The sequence below is a fragment of the Ammodytes marinus genome (genome assembly GCF_949987685.1).
Source record: "Ammodytes marinus genome assembly, chromosome: 11".
Classification (NCBI taxonomy): Eukaryota; Metazoa; Chordata; class Actinopteri; order Uranoscopiformes; family Ammodytidae; genus Ammodytes; species Ammodytes marinus.
The window spans coordinates 139,107-163,445 of NC_137215.1; the positions used below are offsets into that span (position 1 = coordinate 139,107).

The 24,339-nt window shown below is 44.8% G+C and overlaps 2 protein-coding genes across 2 annotated transcripts in view; both read left to right on the forward strand.

Annotated features, from left to right (window-relative positions):
- LOC307257247 (very long chain fatty acid elongase 6-like) overlaps positions 1-3,816 on the forward strand; it is a 10,003-nt gene extending 6,187 nt beyond the window's left edge. Inside the window, exons 3-4 of the mRNA XM_080036419.1 lie at positions 438-589; positions 1,174-3,816. Coding sequence (XP_079892545.1) covers positions 438-589; positions 1,174-1,601 — 580 coding nt within the window. The 3' untranslated portion in view covers positions 1,602-3,816. The remainder of the gene's footprint in view (positions 1-437; positions 590-1,173) is intronic.
- A 1,313-nt stretch (positions 3,817-5,129) lies between these two features.
- cul9 (cullin 9) overlaps positions 5,130-24,339 on the forward strand; it is a 42,313-nt gene continuing 23,103 nt past the window's right edge. Inside the window, exons 1-14 of the mRNA XM_080036762.1 lie at positions 5,130-5,270; positions 8,930-8,991; positions 9,269-9,410; positions 9,909-10,123; positions 10,668-10,801; positions 11,238-11,365; positions 12,586-12,740; positions 13,173-13,486; positions 13,887-14,002; positions 14,937-15,109; positions 15,696-15,831; positions 16,084-16,271; positions 16,782-16,968; positions 24,123-24,331. Coding sequence (XP_079892888.1) covers positions 8,935-8,991; positions 9,269-9,410; positions 9,909-10,123; positions 10,668-10,801; positions 11,238-11,365; positions 12,586-12,740; positions 13,173-13,486; positions 13,887-14,002; positions 14,937-15,109; positions 15,696-15,831; positions 16,084-16,271; positions 16,782-16,968; positions 24,123-24,331 — 2,154 coding nt within the window. The 5' untranslated portion in view covers positions 5,130-5,270; positions 8,930-8,934. The remainder of the gene's footprint in view (positions 5,271-8,929; positions 8,992-9,268; positions 9,411-9,908; positions 10,124-10,667; positions 10,802-11,237; positions 11,366-12,585; positions 12,741-13,172; positions 13,487-13,886; positions 14,003-14,936; positions 15,110-15,695; positions 15,832-16,083; positions 16,272-16,781; positions 16,969-24,122; positions 24,332-24,339) is intronic.

The window sequence follows — 24,339 nt, forward strand, 5'->3', positions numbered from 1 at the left end:
CTGTCTGTACTGTGTGAATATCTCCTCATCATCCACTACCTGTCTGTACTGTGTGTGAGCTGACAACAGAATCCAGTGTTAATACACAGCCTAGGCTCTGTAAACTGGTATGTAAACAAAGGGCCCACCGTAGCTATCAACATACCAGGTTACAGATTCTAGGCTGTGGATTAACACTAGATTTTTTTTTTTCAGTGCGCACACAGTACAGACAGGTAGCGGATCATGAGGAGATATTCACTGATTTTGACAAAAGTGATTTAGACAACAAGCGTTCTCCAGAATCACTGACTCCACATTTTGAATAGAGTGTCTCTGTCTCTCGCTCTCTGTCTGTCTCTCGCTCTCTGTCTGTGTCTGTCTGTCTCTCTCTCTCTCTCTCTCTGTCTGTCTGTCTGTCTGTGGTTATAATTCTGCTGTATTTCTTCTTCTCTCAGTATAATCGGCGCGCTGCGGACCGGCTCCTACATGTTGCACATCCTGTCCAGCTCTGGGTTCAGACAGAGCATCTGTGACCAGAGCTTCTACTACGGACCAGTCAGCAAGTTCTGGGCCTACGCCTTCGTCCTCAGCAAGGCTCCTGAGCTAGGTGTGTGTCTGTGTCTGTGTCTCTCTCTTTCTGTGTGTGTGTATGTCTCTGTCTGTCTGTCTTTTTCTATGTATGTCTGTGTCCCCCTCACTGTTTCTATGTATGTGTGTGTCTCTCTCTTTCTCTGTGTGTCTGTCTGTCTGTCTGTCTCTATCTGTGTGTGTGTGTGTGTATGTCTCTGTCTGTGCTAATGCTAATAAGTGCCCGAGCTAGGTGTTCATTGTTAGAATAATCAGTATGCCTTGGTATGGTACTAGTAAGTTACATTTTGAATGTTTCCTTTTCTCAGTCTTGCAGGCGATGATATTTATATATTAAATTGTTCCTTATTTATGTGCAAAGTCTAATAAATGATTGTCTATGTTTTTGTCTTGACTTAAAATAGTATGAAAGAAGACATGTTGAGGAAGATAAATAGAAAAAAAAAGAAAAAATCCCCCATAAACTTGAATGCATTTTTATTTTATTTTTTTGCCTTTTTAAATTGTATCCTAAAACCTATCCATATATCATGTCAAAGTCTAATAAATGATTGTCTATGTTTGTGTCTAGCTAATAACCAATCCCTCGTCTGTGTCTTGCAGGCGACACAGCGTTCGTGGTCCTTCGTAAACAGAAGCTGCTGTTCCTTCACTGGTACCATCACATCACGGTGCTGCTGTACTCCTGGTATTCCTACAAAGACATGGTGGCCGGAGGCGGCTGGTTTATGACCATGAACTTCTCTGTGCACGCGCTCATGTACAGCTACTACAGCGTGCGCGCGGCGGGGATGCGTGTGCCGCGGCCGTTTGCCGTGCTAATCACCAGCGCTCAGATCGGACAGATGGTCATGGGGCTAACGGTTAGCGTGCTAGTCTACCAGTGGATGAATCACGCAGACTGTCCCTCGCGCATCGATAACATCTTCTGGGCCACGCTCATGTATCTGAGCTACTTGCTGCTGTTCTGTAACTTCTTCTACCAAACGTATATACGCAGCAGCCCTCCTAAGCAGATCAAGAAAGAGTAGAGGCGCTATGAAAAGGCCCCAAGTGCATTGTGGGGGTTTGAGGCTAAAGCTGCCATCGTTTAAAGGTGAGGTCAGTGATTCTGCAGAATTTTTTTTGACAAATAATCAGTGAATATCTCCTCATGGTCTGTACTGTTTGCTGAAATGAAATCCGGTGTTAATACACAGCCTAGGCTCTGTAAACTAAACAGGTGTGTTGCTATGGGTTGCTAAGGTGGGCCCTTTGTTTACATACCAGTTTACAGAGCCACACACACACACAGTACAGACAGGTAGTGGATCATGAGGAGATATTCAATGATTTTGACAACAATCACTGACTCCACCTTTTTAACTGATAAAACAAAAACCTTCTGGATTGATTTCTGATAACGAACAAATATATTTATTTTAAATCGTTCAACTGAAAGTATTTTGACACGAGAGTTTTTGAAAAGTAAATGTTTTAAAGTTGACTCACATTAGAATAAGACGGAACATTCCTTCACTCATTGGCCAATCGACATCAGAACCTGTTTGAGAAGCACAAAGCATCGACATGCCACTCCCAAGCTGCGTACCTGTTTCACCTGTTCCCACACACACACAGGCACACACACACACACACACACACACACACACACACACACACACACACACACACACGCCTACGTGCACACCGACACACACTGTACGTCTGTGAGTAGTCAATCAGGACGCAGCAGCACATGCACACAAACAGGCCTATGCGTACACACACACACACACAAACAGGTTATGCGTACACACACACACAAACAGGTTATGCGTACACACACACACAAACAGGCCTTTGCGCGCACACACACACACACCTGTAGTTTGTGTTATCACGTTTGAATGACAGAATATAAACTTGACGCAGAACGTGACTGTTTGCTGAAACTTCCTGAACGGATTTTTTTTCATACGTTTTGAAAATTGTTTTTATGAAAAGGAAACATCTGTTTACATCTTATGCATTATTAAAGGTGCAGTCAGTGATTGTGGGGGAGCATTGTTGTCAAACTCAGTGACTATCTCCTCATGATCTGCTACCTGTCTGTACTGTGTGTGTTCGCTGACAAGAAATCCAGTGTTAATACTCAGCCTAGGCTCTGTAAACTGTCATGTTGCCAGCTACAGTGGCCCCTTTTTCCTCACATACCAGTTTACAGAGTCTAGGCTGTGTATTAACACTGGATTTCTCTCCAGCACACACACAGTACAGACAGGTAGCAGATCATGAGGAGATATTCACTGATTTTGACAAAGTGATTTTATTTCTACAACCAGCGTTTTCCAGAATCACTGACTCCATTATTATTTTTTATTAAAGATAGATCTGCCTTTTTTTAACTTGACGTGCGTTCCGAATCGCATACTTTCTACTATATAGTATGTAGAAAAAAGATTTAGGATGTCCCGATTCTTGAGGCCAGATTTAGTATGGTTAGAAAGACCCGGATGTCTACTACATCCGGCCAAGATTGTTAGTGTTGAAAACTGCATCCTATTTGGGCGATTTTAACCCATAATCCAGTGCGAACCTGAAGTGACGTCACATCGACGAAGCCTCCATATGCAAACAAACGGGGATGAGACGGATATAAAAGCAAGAGGCAAGATCAAGGCACAATGTTATGATGAAATAAATAAGTAAAAGTATGTCCCAATAGTATGCCTACTGCATCCTAACTAGATTTTATCGTCGGATGTAGTATGTAGAATAGAAAAAAGTATGTGTATGTGATTCGGAACGCACGGTGAATATTCCAGACAGTTTTCTGTGTTTCTTTGTGTATGTTTACATTGAACATTTACACTTCCCTCCAGACTTCAGTTTCACATTTTAGTATTACGGTAATCTGACGCATGACGGCGGACGCTCGACGGTCGGTCCGATCCGAATCATTTTTAACATTATTTACAATCACTCGAATCTCACAACGATATTTATGCTTTTCTACGTTTTGTTTTTTCACCAGAAAGTTTGTACTGTTGCACCTCATCTGTCCATTGTTATGAATTATATTATTATATTTTATTGTGAAGGTGTCTGTGAACGTTCTCAGAAGATGGGAGTTGACTTCCTGTATGAATTGCAGAGATGTTGTGATTCTGCTGTAAAATGAAATGGAAAAAAACTTAGATCTTCAAATTTTAAATATTTTTATTTTATTATTGTTGTATCATAATAAAGACGTTGTTAAGAATCTCTTTGCTTCATTCTTTTCATTTGTTTTCCATCCATTCATCCATCCATCCATCCATTCATCAATCTATCCTTCTGTCCCACAAAATCAGTTGTGGAGTTATTTCCAGCTGATACAAACCTTTGGCGCCCCCTAGAGTTCACATCTGGTATCACATATATGACAGTTTTGGGAAAAGTTTGTTAGGCCTGTCTGAAAATGCCCCCCCCCCCCCCCCCAGTATTCAGAAATCCTTAAAAAAAAAAGATTTTAACGCCAGGAAATTAGTTCTCAATTTGTTTTGTTTAATAATAATAATAATAACAATAATAGTTTATTTGTGGTCCTTACGTTATTTAGTCGCTGCTTGTTTTTTTTGGGGTTGGAGGGGATCATTAAATTAAATTTATTTTTATTTTTTATTTTTTTTCACAAAAAAACTAAACGAGCATTCACACAAATTGAAAAAAATTTAATTCAATTTGTGTGAATGCTTGTTTTGTTTTGTGAAAAAATAAATTAAATTAAATTTTCCCCTCCAGCCCCAATCCCTATAAACTATCTATCTGTGCCACCAACACACACTTTCCCCAATGTGAAGGTGTGACAGAGCTGCCATCCAGATTCACACACGTGCACTCTCCCTACACGTGCACACTCCCAACATGTGCACACTCCCTACACGTGCACACTCCCTACACGTGCACTCTCCCTATGCAAAACATAACTGTCTCCAGAAATGATTTGCATGTTTGTAAGTCGCCCTGCATGACACAGAAAACGTTTTAATGTAAATTAGATTATCTTGATTGCTGGCAGGTACAGAAAACAGAGGTTAAAGCTGCAGTGTGTAACTCTGTGTGTGTCAGAGAAGTGACACATTTTCTAAGGTTTATTCTCATAACTGAATATACAAACTTTCCTCACAGGAAAATGTGATCCCTGGAACACTGTTTGAAGTTAGAAAGCTTCCTGAAAAGTTACTGTTTCACTGTTGTTGTTTACAGCAGCAGGGCCCACAGTTTGGTTTACAAACATATTCTAGTCTTATATCATAAGACTATATCATATCATATTGTAAGTTCCAGGTTCCTCAAAGTAATTTGATTTTGATATGATAATTATTCGATACTCAGAATTACAAGTGGAGAAAATATCTTAAACTGTCAAATAAAGCAAAAATGCCCCAAAAATTATCTAAATATAAACCAAACAAACTCTTTCCTCCCAAACAGCGGGCGGCGCTGTTTCCTTCCTCTCTCCCATTCAGACTGAAATAACGTGTAGACCGTAGAAGAAGAATAAACCTCCGGAAGCTGCACAGTGGGCTAATGCGCATCCAGCAGTCGATCGGAGCTCCAGGAGTTTAGCGACCAAACCCACTTCACCAGGCCGGGAAACGAGACGCCAAACCGGCGGAGAAAACAGCGTGGGAGAGGGAAGTCTGGAGCGACTGGGACAGGCGGCGAAACGGCAGGTAACAAGCCAAACTTACCCGCAGACGAGAGAGGTTAGATGGGGTTAGCTGACAACTAGCGAAGGCCTGGCTAAAGCTGTGGCTAGGCGCTTCCCTAAACAGAGAAAATCACGTTTATTTAGGTAAATATAGTTTAATGGTGGACGCCGAATTTACCAGAAGAGCCGTTAACATTGTAGAATTTAGTTAAATTGTGTCAATAAGTTGAATCTTACCCAGTTTTTTAATTGTTTTTACTTTAAAATTTGTAGATGTTTATTTGACATGGGCGTTTGTTGTGACTGTCGCTGTGTACACGCGCTAATTAGACTAGTCACTGGCTATCTAAAGATTCCACTGTATAATAAACAAACCAAACGGCATCAGACAGCCGTGAAAAACACATTCAAACTTGGTTTTAAAGCATTTTCTCCTTGAGATAAAGTGAGCAGGTGACAGCTAACTTCATGCTTAAACCACACACTGTTTATAAAAAGTCTAGGAGGTTTCCCCTTGGCTTAAACCAGTTTAAACAGGGAAAATCACATTTATTTAAATAAATACAGTTAAAAAACGAAAGCCGAATTTACCATTACAGGCTATTAAATCTAGGATTTTTTAAATAAAGTTAAATTTGGAATTTAACATAGTTTTCGACTATGATTGCCTTTAAATTAGTAGATTTCTCAATTGGCGTTTGGTGTCACTGACGCTATCTATATGATTTTAACGTTGTTTTAAAGCATTACACGAGCAGACTAGACTAGTTACAAGTTATTTTATGATTTCACTCTATGAAAACAAACCAAACAACATTAACCAGACAGTTAATTCACCTTTTTTAGAAGCTTTTTTTAAAGCATTATTCCCCTCCAGATAAAGTTAGGTGACAGCCATCTTCAAGCTTAAACACAGAAAAATCACGTTTATTTAAATCAATATATTCTATAAATAGACGCCGAATTAACAAGAAGAGTCTACACAATCATTGAATCGAGTTAAATAAAAGGAAACTTTAATCTATATTAGTTGTTGATTGTATTTACTTTAAAATGGGTAGATTTTTGACATGTGGTTTTGTTCGACGATTTCTGTATGCTTTGACTTTTCAATAAAGACCGACTTAACGAGCAGTTTAGACTAGTTATACGGTCTGATAAAGTTATTAGAAAAAGATGGAGTCGTTGTGTTAAGATTATAGGTTTAATTCAAATATATAATGTTCATTGTAACCTCAAATTAGAATCCAATGCTAGCGTTAGCTGTTGTTAGCCAGGGAGAGTTAGCGAAGAAGCAGCTAAATCAATGTGAACAGCTAAGAGATGACGTCAGTGTTCGATAGTTTAGTGATTAATGAATTTAAACCTTAAACCTTGCTGCTGGGGTCAGTAATGTGATGGAAGCGAAAGTGAGAGTGTTCCCGGGGATTAGTCGGAGCCCCGTGAAGCTTACGTCACGTTATGCCCAGCATAAATTTCATTTCATGTCATTGGAGAGATCAATTGAGGTGTGTGTGTGTGTGTGTGTGTGTGTGTGTGTGTGTGTGTGTGTGTGTGTGTGTGTGTGTGTGTGTGTGTGTGTGTGTGTGTGTGTGTGTGTGTGTGTGTGTGTGTGTGTGTGTGTGTGTGTGTGTGAGACCCTCATTTGCAATGATTTCGAGACAAACAAATGCAAAGCAGAAACAACAATATTCAATGCAAATACATCAAATTCACAACAAGCTGATAAAGAGACAAAACCATTGAAACATTTAGACAGTGGTGAAGAGTGGCTGGATGAATTCAAATGAAATACGTGAAACTGAAAGTACAATATACCCTGATTAAAACCGTTACAGGTAGAGTTTGGCAGATTTAAGATAGTTTGTTTGAATTGATTAAAGGATATAAAGGTATTTACTTTAGTTTAATTTGTTGCTGTAAGTTGTTCCAGGAGTCGGGGGCACTGAAGCTAGAAGCCTGTCCCAGCTCAGACCGGGCTAGTGGGACATAGTTTAGTTTTTATTTGTGCAGAATAAACAAGATTAAAAAGGCAAAAAGATGCACATAGACAGACATGAATGCACGGGTGGGACCAAATAAACCCCAAAGGGCTTATAAAGGATGCATTGCCCACCTGACATTAAGATACAATGAGCATGAGCATGTCAGCGGAGCGGGTCTGATAAAGCCCGTCTGAAACTTGCAGCATTTTTTTTTTCTTTTTTGTTAAGATTTTTTTTTGGCATTTTCAAGCTTTTAGATAATACAGAGTTGAATGGGGAGACAGAGAGAGAGAGGGGGGATGACCTGCAGTAAAGGTCCACGGGTCGGACTCGAACCCGCGACCACTGCAACGAAGGCCGGAGCCAATATGGTACACGCTCTATCCACTACGCCACCGGAGCACACCCATCTTGCAGCATTTCTGTTTCATAAAGAGGAAGTAGATTTTACTGTGAAGCTGAAACTCAAGTTTTCTGTTTCTAGATTGTTTTCACTTTTGGTTCTAAAGGTGGAGTCAGTGATTCTGGAGAACGCTTGTTGTCAAAATCAGTGAATATCTCATCACGATCCACTACCTGTCTGTACTGTGTGTGTGTAGGAAGAAAATCTAGTGTTAATACACAGCCTAGGCTCTGTAAATGGGGTCTGATTTTGACATCAAGCGTTCTCCAGAACCACTGACTGCACCTTTAACTGTAGAATAAACATTAGAGGATTCAGTAAACATCTGCAGAGCGCTGGTCTTATCACAGACTCAGTGAGACGTGTGTGTGTGTGTGTGTTAGGGGCGTGTGTGTGTGTGTGTTAGGGGTGTGTGTGTGTGTGTGTGTTAGGGGCGTGCCTTGTGTGTGTGTTTTAGGGGCGTGCACGTGTAACCGGTTAAGACAAATCAATAAACGGAAACGTGTTTTTTTTTTTGTGTGGTCTGGAAACGCGCATTAATTAATTTAGAGTAGAGTGTCTGTCTGTCTGTCTCTCTCTCTCTCTCTGTCATATTATCACATTATTTCTTATTGTCCAATAACGTTGCTTGCTCTCTCTCTCTCTCCCTCCCCCTCTCTCTCTCTCTCTCTCCCTCCCTCCCTCCCCCTCTCTCTCTCCCTCCCCCTCTCTCTCTCTCCCTCCCTCTCTCTCTCCCTCTCTCCCCCCCTCTCTCTCTCTCCCCCCCTCTTTCTCCCTCTCCCCCCCTCTCCCTCTCCCTCCCTCCCTCCCTCTCTCCCCCCCTCTCTCTCTCGCTCTCTCTCTATCTGTGTATTAATGTCTCTCTCTCTCTCTCTGTGTATTAATCTCTCTCTCTCTCTCTCTCTGTGTATTAATCTCTGCTTGCTCTCTCTCTGTCTCTCCCCCTCTCTCTCTCTCTCCCTCTCCATCTCTCTCTCTCCCTCCCTCTCTCTCTCTCTCTCCCTCTCTCTCTCTCTCTCTCTCTCTCTCTGTATTAATCTCTCTCTCTCTCCCTCTCTCCCCCCTCTCTCTCTCTCTCTCCCTGTGTATTAATCTCTCTCTCTCTCTCTCTCTCTCTGTGTATTAATCTCTCTCTCTCCCTCACCCCCTCTCTCTCCCTCTCCCCCCCCTCTCCCTCTCCCTCCCTCCCTCCCTCTCTCCACCCCTCTCTCTCTATCTGTGTATTAATCTCTCTCTCTCTCTCTCTCTCTCTCCCTGTGTATTAATCTCTCTCTCTCTCCCCCCCCCCCCCAGCAGTCATGGTGGGCGAGCGGCGGCACGGCAACCTGTTGGTTCAGCTCGGTCCGACTCTTCAGGTCAGATTTTAAGATTGTGTGTGTGTGTGTGTGACTGTGTGTGTGTGTGTGTGTGACTGTGGGTGGGTGTGACTGTGTGACGTGTGTGTGTGACTGTGTGTGACTGTGGGTGGGTGTGACTGTGTGTGTGTCTGTGTGTGTGACTGTGTGTGTGACTGTGTGTGTGTGTGTGTGTGTGTGTGTGTGACTGTGTGTTCTTAATGGTCCTAGTAGTTATTCATGAGATTTTTTCTTGTATGAAAAGTTAAATATAAATAAAGTTTGATTTGATTGACAGGCGTTTCCAGAGGAGCTGATTCGCCAGCGCCGTAACCACGACAACCAGACGGAGTACCTGATTCGCTGGTGCCTCGTAACCCTGGACGACGGCTCAAACTCAGGGGGCGGAGCCAATGAGGCGAGCGGGGCCGGAGGCGGAGGTAGGAGAAAAACTGAGCTAAAATGGTTTAGAATAATTATTAGTTTGTCTTACAAGAACAGTCATTTGAAATGGCATTAAAAGCTTTTAAAAAGTAAAAAAAAAAAAAGAAGAAAATAATTATCTTCAAAAAGAAGGAAAATAAAGAAGGTCTTAAATTGAACCTGGATAGAAGAAAAAATAATCTAAAAAAGAAAAGATCAGATTTATTCAAAAGTCTTAAATTAAAAATGTACTATTAAAAAAAAATTTAAAATTCATAATAATAATAACACACACACACACACACACACACACACTTACAGTCCCTTCCTATGCTTGTTTCAGGCAGTAACTCAGGGTCACACACACCCCCACACCCTCTCACAGTCCCTTCTCCCCCCTTCCTCCAGGCATTAACTCGGGGCCACACACCCTCTCACAGTCCCTTCTCTCCCTCTAGGCAGTAACTCGGGGCCACACACCCTCTCACAGTCCCTTCTCTCCCCCCTTCCTCCAGGCATTAACTCTGGGTCGGGCAGCTCCAGTGGCTCGTCCTCTGGAGAGAGTAAAGCAGAGAACATCTTGATGTGGATGTCCACGGAGGACGTGTATGCAAACTGCCCCACGCTGCTGGGCAAGAGGAAGACAGACGCCCAGACCAGTGAGAGAGAGGACGCCACAGACGGGCGGGACGGGGGCGCTGAGTTCCCCCCCGATGTCACCTTTGATGAGGTGGGGCAAGGAAGGGTCTTTGTAGGGTACTTGAGGAATGATTATTTATTTTATTATTTACTTATTTTAAACATATTTTGGGGGTTTTATGAATTATTATTGATTTTTTTTTATTCTTTATTTATTTTTCAAAGCTTTTCTATTTTTTTAATTTATTTAAATACTTTTTTTAAAGATATTTGTGGGGTATTTTAGGAATTTATGTTATTTTAATCATTTATTTATTTTTTACACATATTTTGAGGTATTTTGTGAATAATTATTATTTATTATTTTTTATTTCTTTATATTTTTTTTTAATATATTTTTGGGGTATTTTAGGAATTATTTTTTTTACAATTTTTTTTTTAAATATTTCAGATATTTGGGATATTTTATGAATATATTTATTCTTACATTAATACTTTTTTTTGCATTTGTCTTATTTTTGAATTTAATTTTTTGAATGAGTTAATTTTTTTTTAATAGATATTTTGTTATATTTTATGAATGAATCTTCTTTTATAATGACTGAATAAAATATCTTCCATCCTTTCCTCTTCAGGTGGAGCTGTCAGACATGAAAGAGGACGTTAAGAATCTGGTGCGTCGCGCCCGGAAGCAGATGTCTAAGAAGAGCGACTTCAGCATCAGCATCACACACACCATCCACGTGCTCAGTGCCTACGCCTCCATAGGGTCAGTCTGTCTCTCTCTCTCTCTCTCTCTCTCTCTCTCTCTCTCAACTGTTCAAATCTCTATCCCAACTGCTATTTTCTCCCCAAATTCTCCACCCCAGCTTTAACACGGGGCGGCAGTGGCGAAGTGGGTAGGGAGTTCGCCTCTGGTGTGCAGGGTCGGAGGTTCGATCCCCCGGCTCCCCGCCACATGTCGAAGTGTCCCTGGGCAAGACACTGAACCCCGAATTGCTCCCGACAGTTAGCTTAGCACCCTAGTGCTAAGCCTACCCTGCGTGGTAGCTGCTGCTATCGGTGTATGAATGTGTGTGTGACTGGGTGAATGTGTACAAAAACAATGTAAAGCGCTTTGGGTCTGTGATAAACGGAGATATAGCGCTATACAAGTCCATTTACCATAAACACAGTGTATCACATAGTCTCGTTGTGTGTTCCAGATCTCTGGTGGGAGTGTTCAAAGAGACGGGCGCGCTCAACCTGCTAATGGAGCTGCTGTGTAACAAAGAGACACAGACACGCCGCAGCGCAGGGAAGATGCTACGGGCGCTAGCATCACATGACGCAGGTAAGGGGGTTTACTGAAAAAGAGCATTGATGTGGCATCGGGGGGGAGGGAGATACGCCCATCTAGCTGACGTATACCTCCGAGGCAAAGTGAGGGACAACGGGCGGATAGCTGTCACTCAAGAGGCCGAGCCCCTAATTATTCATACTCAGTGTTGTCATAAAAATTCCTTTCCGACTTGTCAAACTGAACCACACATTGTTTTATTTTTTGATTAAAATCCAAGGCTGAGAGCTTTTCCCATGAGTCATCGGAACACACACACACACACACAAACACGCACACACCAAAACAAACAGACACACACACACACACACACACACACACACACCCTGCAGTCTGTTTGGAGGGAAAACTGAAGCTATGAAATGAAACTTATCAGTTCATTTCTAAACTTCCTCATTTCGAAATCAAGATTATTTGACATGTAACAACTCACTCACACACACACACACACACACACACACACACACACACACACACACACACACACACACACACACACACACACACACACACACACACACACACACACACACACACACACACACACACACACACACACACACACACACACACACGTTCAGGAAGCTCAATATTCTATATTCATTGTGGCTTCAAACTGTCTGATGAGTCATTGTGAGTCAACAGTTTATCTGAACAGGTTCCGTTTTCATTAAAGCTATAGTGTGTAACTTTTCCATATAAATGAATGTCGGTTACATTCAAGCCATCACCAAACGAGTTGACATAAAGTTGATTAAGCCTATCAGCTCCACAAAACTCTCTCTGTATTTCTCAGTATGGCAGCGTTTACAAACTGGTGCCTCCCCCCCCTCCTGACACTGGTGCAGAAATGTTTCATTGACAGACATGGTAGAATATTACAGAGAATAAAATCTTCAACATCTTGGCTGATTCATATTTCCTGTTAGACGATCACCAGATAACAGTCTGTTTGTCTGTCTCCCTCCCTCCCTCCCTCCCTCCCTCCCTCCCTGTCTCTCTCCCTCCCTCCCTGTCTCTCTCCCTCCCTCCCTCCCTGTCTCCCGCCCTCCCTGCCTCCCTCTCTCCCTCCCTCCCTGCCTGTCTGCCTCCCTCCCTGTCTGTCTGTCCCTCTCCCTCCCTGCCTGTCTCTCTCTCTCCCTCCCTCTCTCCCTCCCTCCCTCCCTGTCTCCCTCTCTCCCTGCCTGTCTCTCTCTCTCCCTCCCTCCCCGTAGGCAGCAGGGCCTATGTGCTGTTGTCTCTCAGTCAGCAGGATGGCATAGAGCAGCATATGGACTTTGATAACCGCTACACTCTGCTGGAGCTGTTTGCTGAAACCACATCATCAGAGGAACATGGCATCTCCTTTGAGGGAATACACCTGCCCCAGGTACACTGTGTGTGTGTGTGTGTGTGTGTGTGTGTGTGTGTGTGTGTGTGTGTGTGTGTGTGTGTGTGTGTGTGTGTGTGTGTGTGTGTGTGTGTGTGTGTGTGTGTGTGTGTGTGTGTGTGTGTGTGTGTGTGTGTGTGTGTGTGTGTGTGTGTGTGTGTGTGTGTGTGTGTGTGTGTGTGTCTGTGTGTGTGTGTGTGTGTGTGTGTGTGTGTGTGTGTCTGTGTGTTCCAAATCTCATACTCTTTCTCTCTCCTCCATACTACATCTGATCATAAAAAGTATCTAGTTAGCATGCAGTATGCTACAACTGGGACATACTTTAACTTATTTATTTCATCCTAACATGGCTCCTTGATCTTGCCTCGTGTGTGTCTGTCTGTCTGTCTGTTTTATCTATTTAATTCTACTGTTATCCTTCCTCCTGTCTAGATCCCGGGGAAGCTTCTGTTTTCTCTGGTGAAGCGTTACCTGTGTGTGACATCACTCATGGACAAACTGAACACGGCGACATCATCATCATCGCCCGAGTCATGTGACAGACAGGACGGAAGCCCCTCCACTTCCTGCTTTGGGCCGGCTCAGCGAATCACGCGAGAGTTTGACTTCACGATGGCCATGGCCAATCTGATCTCAGAGCTGGTGCGAGTGATGGGCTGGGATAGGCCGGCCGGGATGGGGGGCGTGGCCTATTGTAACGGAGGGGAGGAGCCCATCGATGACTCATCAACAAGACCGGTGCTAAGGTTAATATATATATATATTTTTTTACATTGTGTGTGTGTGTGTGTGTGTGTGTGTGTGTGTGTGTGTGTGTGTGTGTGTGTGTGTGTGTGTGTGTGTGTGTGTGTGTGTGTGTGTGTGTGTGTGTGTGTGTGTGTGTGTGTGTGTGTGTGTGTGTGTGTGTGTGTGTGTGTGTGTGTGTGTGTGTGTGTGTGTGTCTCTCTGTCTGTGTGTCTCTGTCTGTGTGTCTCTGTCTGTGTGTGTGTGTGTGAGAGAGAGTGAGTGTGTCAAAGTGTGACTGTGTGTCTGTTTGTGTCTGTCTGTCTGTCTGTCTGCCTGTCTGTCTTTTGCATCAGAAATAAGTTTTACATATCGGTAACAATGCAAATAACCATTTTCATTTATTTATTCATTTTACCTCAGGTCCATATTCCAGCCCAGGTTTTGTGCGTCTCCGATCGTTATGTCGTCTAATGTCGCTGGGGGTAATATGGCCGCCGTGGCTGCTACTAACGCCACACCCACAAAGAAGAAAGCAGGTAATGCTTTTAAAAAAATGTACATGCCCTGCGTTCCAAATCACATACTTTTTCTTTTTACTACACTACATACTAAAGTACAGAAGAGTTTTAGTCTTTTTACTACACTACATACTAAAGTACAGAAGAGTTTTAGACTTTTTACTACACTACATACTTAAGTACAGAAGAGTTTTAGTCTTTTTACTACACTACATACTAAAGTACAGAAGAGTTTTAGTCTTTTTACTACACTACATACTAAAGTACAGAAGAGTTTTAGGGCCACAGACAGGAGAGAAAAAAAAAATCAGATAAGGAAATTTTTTTTTCATTATGTTGAGAAATGTCAAGAATAAAGACGAATACTCCAAAATGCTATTGGAGTTACTGGGGGCATTTATGTATTTTTCAGCATACTACAATTGACGTGCATGTATTGGGACATCTTAAATCTTTTTCTGGCATACTAAATAGTAGGGAAGTATGGGTATTGGAACGAAGGGATGCATTATGGCAATCGCAATGGATTGTGGGATGTGAAGTTATTTCACTCCCAGAAAAAAATATTTTCACGATTTTTCCAATATTTAATTTTTTTCTCATACAGGAAATGGTTTTAAGACGCGGTCTGACTTGGTCTAATGGTCTTTCTCTCTCTGTGTCTGTCTGTCTGTCTGTCTGTCTGTTTCCCTCTCTGTCTGTCTGCCTGTCTGTCTGTCTGTCTGTCTGTCTGTCTGTCTGTCTGTCTGTCTGTCTGTTTCCCTCCCTATCTGTCTGTCTGTTTCCCTCCCTCCCTGTCTGTCTGTCTGTTTCCCTCCCTCCCTCCCTCCCTGTCTGTCTGTCTGTTTCCCTCCCTCCCTCCTTATCTGTCTGTTTCCCTCCCTCCTTATCTGTCTGTCTGTCTGTTTCCCTCCCTCCCTCCCTCCCTCCCTCCCTCCCTCCCTGTCTACAGGTAATGGTTTCAAGACGCGGTCAGACTTTGCGTGCCGCTCTGCCTATGTGGAGTACGTGCAGGACAACCTGAAGACGGGGATGTTGGTGCGGATGTTGGAGGACTATGAAGAGGTGAGCGCCGGGGACGAAGGAGCCTTCAGATACAGCAACGATGGATCACCGCCACTGCAGGTAAGAACACAGATAGACAGGCGGGCGGGCAGACAGACAGACAGGCAGGCAGGCAGGCAGGCAGACAGACAGGTAGGCAGACAGACAGGAAGGGCAGACAGACAGACAGACAGGCAGGCAGACAGGTAGACAGACAGACAGACAGACAGACAGGTAGGCAGACAGACAGGTAGGCAGACAGACAGGAAGGACAGACAGACAGACAGGCAGACAGACAGACAGACAGACAGACAGACAGGCAGGCAGACAGACAGACAGACTTTAAGAACACACCTGGATTTGTGTCCACACGTTTCTATGTAAATTAAAGGTGCACTATGTAACTGTGGGTGTGTCAGGACTCAGAAGTGAAACATATTTTAAGTTACAGGCAATTTTACAATCATTTACAAAATTATATAAACCTGTAAGAACACACCTGTAACTCATCAGACTATTGTACAAGTTATGGCAAATGACGTGTGTGTGTGTGTGTGTGTGCCTCTCTCTCTTTCTCTCTCTCTGTCTCTCTCTCGCTATGTGTCTGTGTCTGTGTGTGTGTGTGTGTGTGTGTGTGTGTGTGTGTGTGTGTGTGTGTCTCTCTCAGGTGTACTGGAACTCCCTGTCCAGGACGTACTGGGTTCACTGGCACATGGTGGAGATACTGGGCAGCAGCAGCCAATCAGAGAAGGACTCACAGGACAAAGCCTCCTCACTGACAGAGACGCTCAAGCTAACCGCCGGTCAGTACTCTGTCTGTGTGTGTGTGTGTGTCACTGTGTATGTGTGTGTGTCTGTACGTGTGTGTGTGTGTGTATATGTGTGTGTCTCTCTGTCTCTCGTCAAAATGTCTCATAAATCAGACAGTGAACAACGTATGAACAAATCCTTCTGTAATAACCTTCAGAATAGTGCTGAGAATGATTATGGAAAGTTTAGTTGATGTGAGTGCTTTAGAAGTTGATCATTTTCCCCTCTTTCTGTCCGTGCTGCAGTGAGCCAGACGTTTTTCTCCAAGCCCCCTGGAGGCCTGTACTCTCTGCCTTACCTGTGTGAAGGTGTGCACAGTGAGACCGTGTTGAGCAGGGCAGAGTGGTGGGAAATCCTCTTCTTCATAAAGAAACTGGAACCAACTCAACAACAAGAAGTCAACCACATGCTAGTGCAGAACCTCGATGACCAGGTATGATGCTTACACAGACACACACACACAGACCAACACATGCAGAGACACACGCACGCACACACACAGAGACACACACACACACACAGTCGCACACATGCAGAGACACACGCACGCACACAGAGACACACACACACACAGTCGCACACACATGTAGAGGCACACACACACACACACGCTCGCACGCACTCACTCACAATTTTTTCAAACACACACACACACTGATATCACAAAAATCTATATTTACAATACATTGCAATGTAGATTTTTTGCACAGCCCTATTAACGTTGAACCTGTCTGTCTCTTTGTCTGTCTGACTGTCTCTCTGTCTGTCTGTCTGTCTGTCTGTCTGACTGTCTCTCTCTCTGTCTCTCTGTCTCTCTGTCTCTCTCTCTGTCTGTCTGTCTCTCTCTCTGTCTGTCTGTCTCTCTGTATCTCTGTCTGTCTGTCTGTCTGTCTCTCTGTCTCTGTCTGTCTCTCTCTCTGTCTGTCTCTCTGTCCCCCTCCAGGAGGCGGAGCTAGATGACTCGTCCCTGATTGGTCTATCCGTACCAGGTGACGTGGCCAAAAAGCTCCTTCACTTCTTGAAACAGAAGCTCCCCTCTTCCTGTCTGTCTGACCTGCTGTGCTCACACACCTTCAGCAAACACTATGTGAGGAGAGGAGGGGGCAGCATGGAAGAGCAGGAAATACTGGGTCAGTTCACTCACTCACTCACTCACTCACTCACTCACTCACTCACTCACTCACTCACACACAGACAGACACAGTAAACACTATGTGAGGAGAGGGGGGGCAGCATGGAAGAGCAGGAAATACTGGGTCAGTTCACTCACTCACTCACTCACTCACACAGACACAGTAAACACTATGTGAGGAGAGGAGGGGGCAGCATGGAAGAGCAGGAAATACTGGGTCAGTACACACACTCACTCACTCTCTCTTTCTCACTCACTCACTCACTCACTCACTCACTCACTCACTCACTCACTCACTCACTCACTCACTCACACAGACACAGTAAACACTATGTGAGGAGAGGAGGGGGCAGCATGGAAGAGCAGGAAATACTGGGTCAGTACACACACTCACTCACTCTCTCACTCACTCACTCACTCACTCACTCACTCACTCACAGACACAGTAAACACTATGTGAGGAGAGGAGGGGGCAGCATGGAAGACCAGGAGATACTGGGTCAGTACACTCACTCACTCACTCACTCACTCACTCACTCACTCACTCACTCACTCACTCACTCACTCACTCACTCACTCACTCACTCACAGACACAGTAAACACTATGTGAGGAGAGGAGGGGGCAGCATGGAAGACCAGGAGATACTGGGTCAGTACTCACTCTTAGCTGTCCATCGTTTTCGATGATGACGCTTGCTCCAAGGATGGGGTTGGGGATGGGTGGGGGGGGGGTCAGCGACGTTGCTGCTGGTGCCACTTCTCATGGGCGAAGTGTCCAATTCTTGAGCCGCACACTCGCCCGCAGATGGAGCACTGGAACTGGACTTGGCGGGGCAGGCGATGTTCAGGCATTCGTATGGTGTGCCCTATCCAGCGCAGGTGTCTTTTGGCCACAGCTGCTTCCATACAGACAGAGCCAGTGTTGCGGAGGATATCTGTATAGGGCGTTCGATCTTCCCAGGACAGACCCTGGACCTTCTGTAGGCAGCGGATGTGGAAGGCCTCTAGGTTGGTGATGTGCTGGCGGTATGGGGTCCATGACTCTGCCCCATAGAGCAGAGTGGAGAGACAGACAGCGTTATACACAGCAACCTTGGTGCTGACCTTCAGGTTGCGGTTTTCAAAATGTCCAAATGAAGATGAGGCTTTGTTGATCCGGGTGTGTATTTCTTTGTCAAGGGAGCAGCATGAGGACAGAGCGGACCCAAGGTAGGTGAAGTGATCCACTGTTTTAAGTGGAACACCGTGTATGTGAAAACTGGGGGGAGTGGGGGCGGGAGGGGTGAGATGGGACCTCGGTTTCTTGAGTGTTAACCTGTAGGCCGAAGGATTGATACAGACCAGATATTGTGTTGAGTGCGTGCTGCATAGAGTCCGGGCTGTGAGCTACGACGGCACAGTCATCAGCATATTGAAGCTCACAGATTTGGCGGGTTTTTGTCTTGGTGTGGGCCTGGAGCCGGCGGATGTTGAAGAGGCTTCCATCAAGACGGTATTCCACATGGACACCGTCTTCTTGTCCCATGACCCGGTGGAAGAGGCAGGTTACGGCAGAGAGGAGGATGTTGAAGAGCACCGGAGCCAAGACGCAGCCTTGCTTCACCCCAACGTTCACCTCGAAAAACTCTGACTGGAGTTCTCCTGCGAGCACTCTGGCTTGCATCCCGTCGTGCAACTGCTGTAGGATGCTGAGAAACTTGGGTGGTACCCCAAGTTTGGAGAGGTGTTGACGGTGTCGAAGGCTTTGCTGAGGTCGATGAAGGCTATGTAGAGGTCTTTGTGGTGTTCCCTGCTCTTCTCCTGCAGCTGCCTCAAGACAAATACCATGTCTGATGTTGATCCGGAAACCACACTGTTTCTGGGAGCACAGCTTCTGATATGTGCTCAACCAGTCTACTGAGCATGACCTTGGTCAGGACCTTCCCTGCGATGGAGAGGAGAGATATTCCGCGGCTGTTGCACCCACCAGGTGTCCTCCATAGTCCGGAGGGCTCGCTGGGCTGCTGTTCTTGCTGCAGTGAAGGTCGATTTGAGGGTGGGAGATCCAGGGCAGGGCAGGACAGGAGAGCTTTGTGGGCCTCACGCTTGGTTTTTAGGAGTGACTGTATCTCAGCTGAGTTACAATCAAACCAGTCCTGGTGACGTTTCCTTGACTGGCCGAGCGCCTCTAACCACTCTGCTCTATGGGGCGTTGACGGACAATCACGTAGTCAAGGAGATGCCAATGTTTTGAGCGGGGTGTTGCCAGGTGGTCTTGAGCTTGTTCTTCATCTGGAAGATGGTGTTGGTGATGACCAGCTGGTGCTCTGCACAGAGGGAGAGGAGTCTGAGCCCGTTGTGGTTCATTTTCCCCACTCCATGCTGGCCAAGAACCTTATTCCATACCAGGTGCTCTGTGCCCACTCTAGCATTGAAATCTCCCATGAGTATGAGCCTGTCTGTAGCCGGGGTTTTCCGTAGGATGGCATCAAGAGCTCGGTAGAAATCCTCTTTGGTGTTGTGATCGGCATTAAGAGTTGGTGCATATGCACTGATGAGGGTGGCGAATCGTTCCTTTGCCAGGGGAATGCGCCACGTCATCAGCCTTTCATTGATGCCGATGGGGGATTCCGGAATGCGCTGCAGCAGTTTGGTCTTCACAGCAAAGCCAACTCCATGGTTACGGTGAGTGCCTTCGGGGACCCCCCTCCAGAAGAAGGTGTACCAACCTCTGACAGGGAATCCTCTCCATGTAGTCTGGTCTCACTGAGAGCTGCAATATCGATGTTGTACCTCCCTCCCTCCCTCCCTTCCTCCCTCCCTCCCAAGAAAAGCTTGTGCGTAGGTGAGGATTAAGGTGAGGGTGAGGGTGCACAGACCTCACTCCCACCATCTTCACTCCTACCAGATTGACCTCCAGTGGCATGAGAGAACCCGTGACGACCTTCGTCTGGCAGGAGCTGCAGGGGGCTGCCGGTGGTCCGGTCAGTTGGACTCCGCCTGTGCCTGTCCCCAGGTGCAGGTTTGTCTTCGGGGTTTGCTCCCCTAGCCACTGTACCCTCCCGAGTTAATCCACGTGGCTGTGGGGTTGCCTTCTTCTGCCTTTCCAGCCGTTGTGGTGGTTCTCACACCCACCATCTTCCGCCTGTTCTGCCGTTGGGGTCTTCACTATTTACCCATAGTTGGGTCTATTTGCCCATAGCTGGTGTTGGGAATTCATAAGGGGTAGATTTGGTCAAAGTCAAGAATATTATTAATTTCAAGGAAATTATAATATTAAGAAAAATTGTTAATTAATGATCAATTAAATTAGTCAAGCTAATCAAATTACTTATTAATACCTACGGAGCACCACCCTTTGAAAAAGGGAACTTTGAATCAAATCAGAAAAACAGTCTCATAATGTTAAAGGGATTTATCTTGAGAATGTCAAAGTTGGTTACAATGTACATTTAAGATAATGAAGGAGTGAATATTCGAGCATAAACCTTATTTACCAGCAATTAGTGAAATACAAGACACAAATATCACAGACACTGCTTCTTAAAATCAAAATGTAAGGGTTTATTTACTTAGGTAAGTTGATTAAAACGATACACATAAGTCAATAACCATAAACTAATCTAATTTAAGAAAGCAGACATAACACAAGCAATAATAAGAACAGTTTAGAATCAAACCCACAGGCTATAGTACATGTGTATGTACTACTGTGTGTGTGTGTGTGAGCGTCAAAAAGAAAGGGGGGTGGACCATGGGGTGGACACCGCCCAAAGCCAAAAATGGCGGACAGCTTGTGACGTCTTCGTCACGTGAAGGGGGGTCACCGATGGCGACGCAATCACGTGGCGGAGACGTCCAAACTGTGACGTGTGACGTTAAAGTCACGTGAAGGGGGTCAGCGCTTGCGACCCACTCAATATAACTTTGGAAACCACAGAAGTCAACACTCATATGCTTAACAATCGCGACGCAAATGTAAGAATATGTGTTGGTGTGCGGATGTACAGAGTTTGAATAAAGAGAGAGAAAGAAAGAGGAGATCAAGTAAAAGCTTGCCACTTTCAGTGCCGTTAGTTGTTCACCTTGATGTATAGCCTACAGTCATTCAGTCTGTGAGTGGTCTCACAAAACTGATGCTGCTTCGGAGTTATCAGAGGGGAACAGCTGATCTGGCACGTAGCGACAATCACAACAATCAAACATCTCCCGGAAAGTGGGAGGAAAAACCACAGTGAGCAGTTAGGCAATTATTATGAAAATAATGCTGTCAGAATCACATTTAACAAGGGAAAAACGACTCGTCAGTCGGTACCTTAACCTTAAGTTAATGTATACCTAAATAGATATCTATAGCCTCATTTATAGCCCAGACAAATGCCTACTGTGAACCGTCTCCGACGGTGATGAGAAGCGATGGGTAGGATAGGATCCTGTGGTCCACACGGCAGGTTTAGAGGAGGGTCCTGCTTGTTATGCCGGTGGAGGAGCGATCTTGCTTCTTGGGGGAAAGACGGGGCCCGTTGCGGTCAGCTGGCTTGCTCCGGTAGTGGCGTGCGTCTTTTGCGGAGGCGGCGAGGCAGTTTACTGTCTGTTGCGTTCAGTGACGCTGGGCTTCTTCTCCGGCTGGTAGGGAGGAAGGCACGGCTGAGTTTCAGCAGCCGCGGTAGGATGAAGTTTCCTGGGTGAAACTTCCTTCGGATCCGGGAAGGTAAAGACTGCAGGCAAGCAGTCTGTGAGCTCAGTTTAAAGTTTGCAAACACCCGCTTTGTGGATGGCTCCACTGCGAAAAGGCGGTGATTTTGGGGTGCTTGCTGGTTTTATCATAGCATGGTCACATGGTTGACTGGAAGATCTCAGCCAATGGGGTTACAAAACCTTATCAGGTGTGATGAAACTAGGGCTGGGTCCCTTCGTTTTATGACCCCTTGTTCTGGGGGTTTTGCCTCCAGAAAACTCAAATCCAGGCTTCATTTTACCCATGTAGGCCTCAAGGGTTCCTTATCAGGCTTTGAAAAGGGGAACTAGGCCTCATTTTCCTCATAGGTTTCTATTGTACTTTTTAGCACTGCTGTAGGCACAACACTGGGACAGTGGTTGACGGGCAGTAGGACATTTCCACTCACCGATGGGCCTGCGTGCCGCGTCTCTGGGGCATCCCGTACAACCACAAGGGACCAGTTACCATGTGTGCCACGAGGAGGCGTGTACGAGGTCTTGGCGGTGGAGAGGCTATGTACCGGCTGAGGAGACTTACGCACTCGGCTCCTCTTTTCGCCCCTGATGACCAGGGGCTATCCGGTGGCAGTAGCTGAAAGCAGAAGCAGCAGCATGCAGCATGCACTAACTACAAGCACTAACAACACTACTGCACTGACGCCCTGTGTGCTGACACACACACACACAGTACGCACACACGCACACACACACACAGGTCAGACACACACACACACACACACACAGGTCAGATACACTCACTCACACACAGGCCTGCCCACACAAATGGCTGGGCCCCTGAAATTCTCCAGTCAATGGGCCCCCCTTACCCATTACTCCTATCAACAATGAGTGTGAGTGCGCTCATCCCTCAATAAACACATACATGTAATTGTAGAGAGACTAACTATCTTATCAACCAGGGATTTGCAGGGACAGTTGGGGGAGCAAGGGCTTATTATTTTACAATAGTAGCACATTTCTGACTTAACCCAGCAGACCAATTTATTTTGATTCCCACTCACACAATTGTTTAACAGATCAGCAGATATCTACAAAATAATCAGTTCACACAGAGACATTGCTCTTCTTTAGTATCCACTAAAGCAAACTAAAAGTTTTCACAATTTGCACGTTTTCTATGCCATTAGTTTCTGGTATAAGATACATTTACACTAATTGACTGCACCAAATTTTGCACATGACATTAAATCATTTGAAATCTTTTGGTGGTATTGTTGAAATAAATAACACTTAAAAAACAACATCAACAACAAATTCTTCACACACAAATGAAAAAAGGTGGTTCTCTACATGAATAACCAAACCAACCCTCAAAACTATAAAGTTGGCCAATGTTTAGTTGCAACATTTAGGCTTAGTTCATTCTGCTCTCATCACTGCAAAAGCACTGAAATCATTACAAAAAAGTTCTTAATCTTTGAACTCAAAATCTGTTCCTTCAACTATTTCTAACTTCTTTGTGCCTTGTATCTTTCTTTGCATTAAGAACTTTTTATGTCTATTTTTATTTTTTATTTTTTAGAAACAATACAGAAAGCAGGACCTTGGTGGTTACAATGATTAAAACAGGAGGATGCTGCTCGTCAGCTTCATTGTGGTATGACCCGGCTGGTTGGTCGATTGGCCAGGTTTGTGAAAAACTGGTCAGACCTGGCTGGCCGTGTCAACCTGAAGACTTATGTCAAAGCCTTTAGAAGTTATAGTCCCCAAAGGGAAATTCTTTTTCACAAAAATGTACTTTATGGGGAGAGATAATTTAAACTCAGGACAATGACAGAGTAACTAGCCTGTCCTGTTTATAAGAATGTAGAAGAACTACAAAAGGTACCCAACCTGTTTTTTCATGGGGTCCAAATACTTTTCACAACGACACCCAGACACAAGTAGCAGGTACATGTGTTTTCCGTGAGCAGGAACGACTCAGGAAATATAATCCAGACAAAACGGTTTAATATCAAAACCCAATCTTGTCACCATTTGGCACACAAAGGGTTTATAGAATGGATTACGTTTGTAACAGTTACACTCCACTGTGCTCAATCTGAAACATTTTGAACATTTCTGCTTTTCTACTGCTTTTTAAATGGCCTTAAGCGGAGCCGCAGCTGTGTAAACACCCAACTCTGAATAGATATGGACATAAATATCTAAAAATAAAGTTTAGTTTAGTTAGGTTCTTGGCTTCCAAAGACCATGGGCCCCCCCAAGTGGCTGGGCCCGAGAAAGCCTTCCCACTTTCTACCCCTTATGGGCGGCCCTGCTCACACACACACTCACTCACCCACTCACTCACTCACTCACTCACTCACTCACTCACACACTCACTCACTCACTCACTCACTCACTCACTCACTCACTCACTCACTCACTCACTCACTCACCACATATTTGTAACCTTAGCTAACGTTGTATTTCCTGTTCTATTCCTTCAGCCTCCAGCTCTCTGGTTTCCTCGGCAACAGGGACAGGAAGCGGTCAGAACGTTTCCACGGCGATGGGCTCGGTGTCTAAGAAAGCAAAGAAGGAAATTCTTCTTCCCGAAAACGAAACGCTCCAAGCTAACGTTAGCTGTAACACTAGCGCTAACGTTAGTGCTAACGTTAGTAGCTCAAACGTTAGCGCTAACGCTAGTAGCTCAAACGTTAGCGC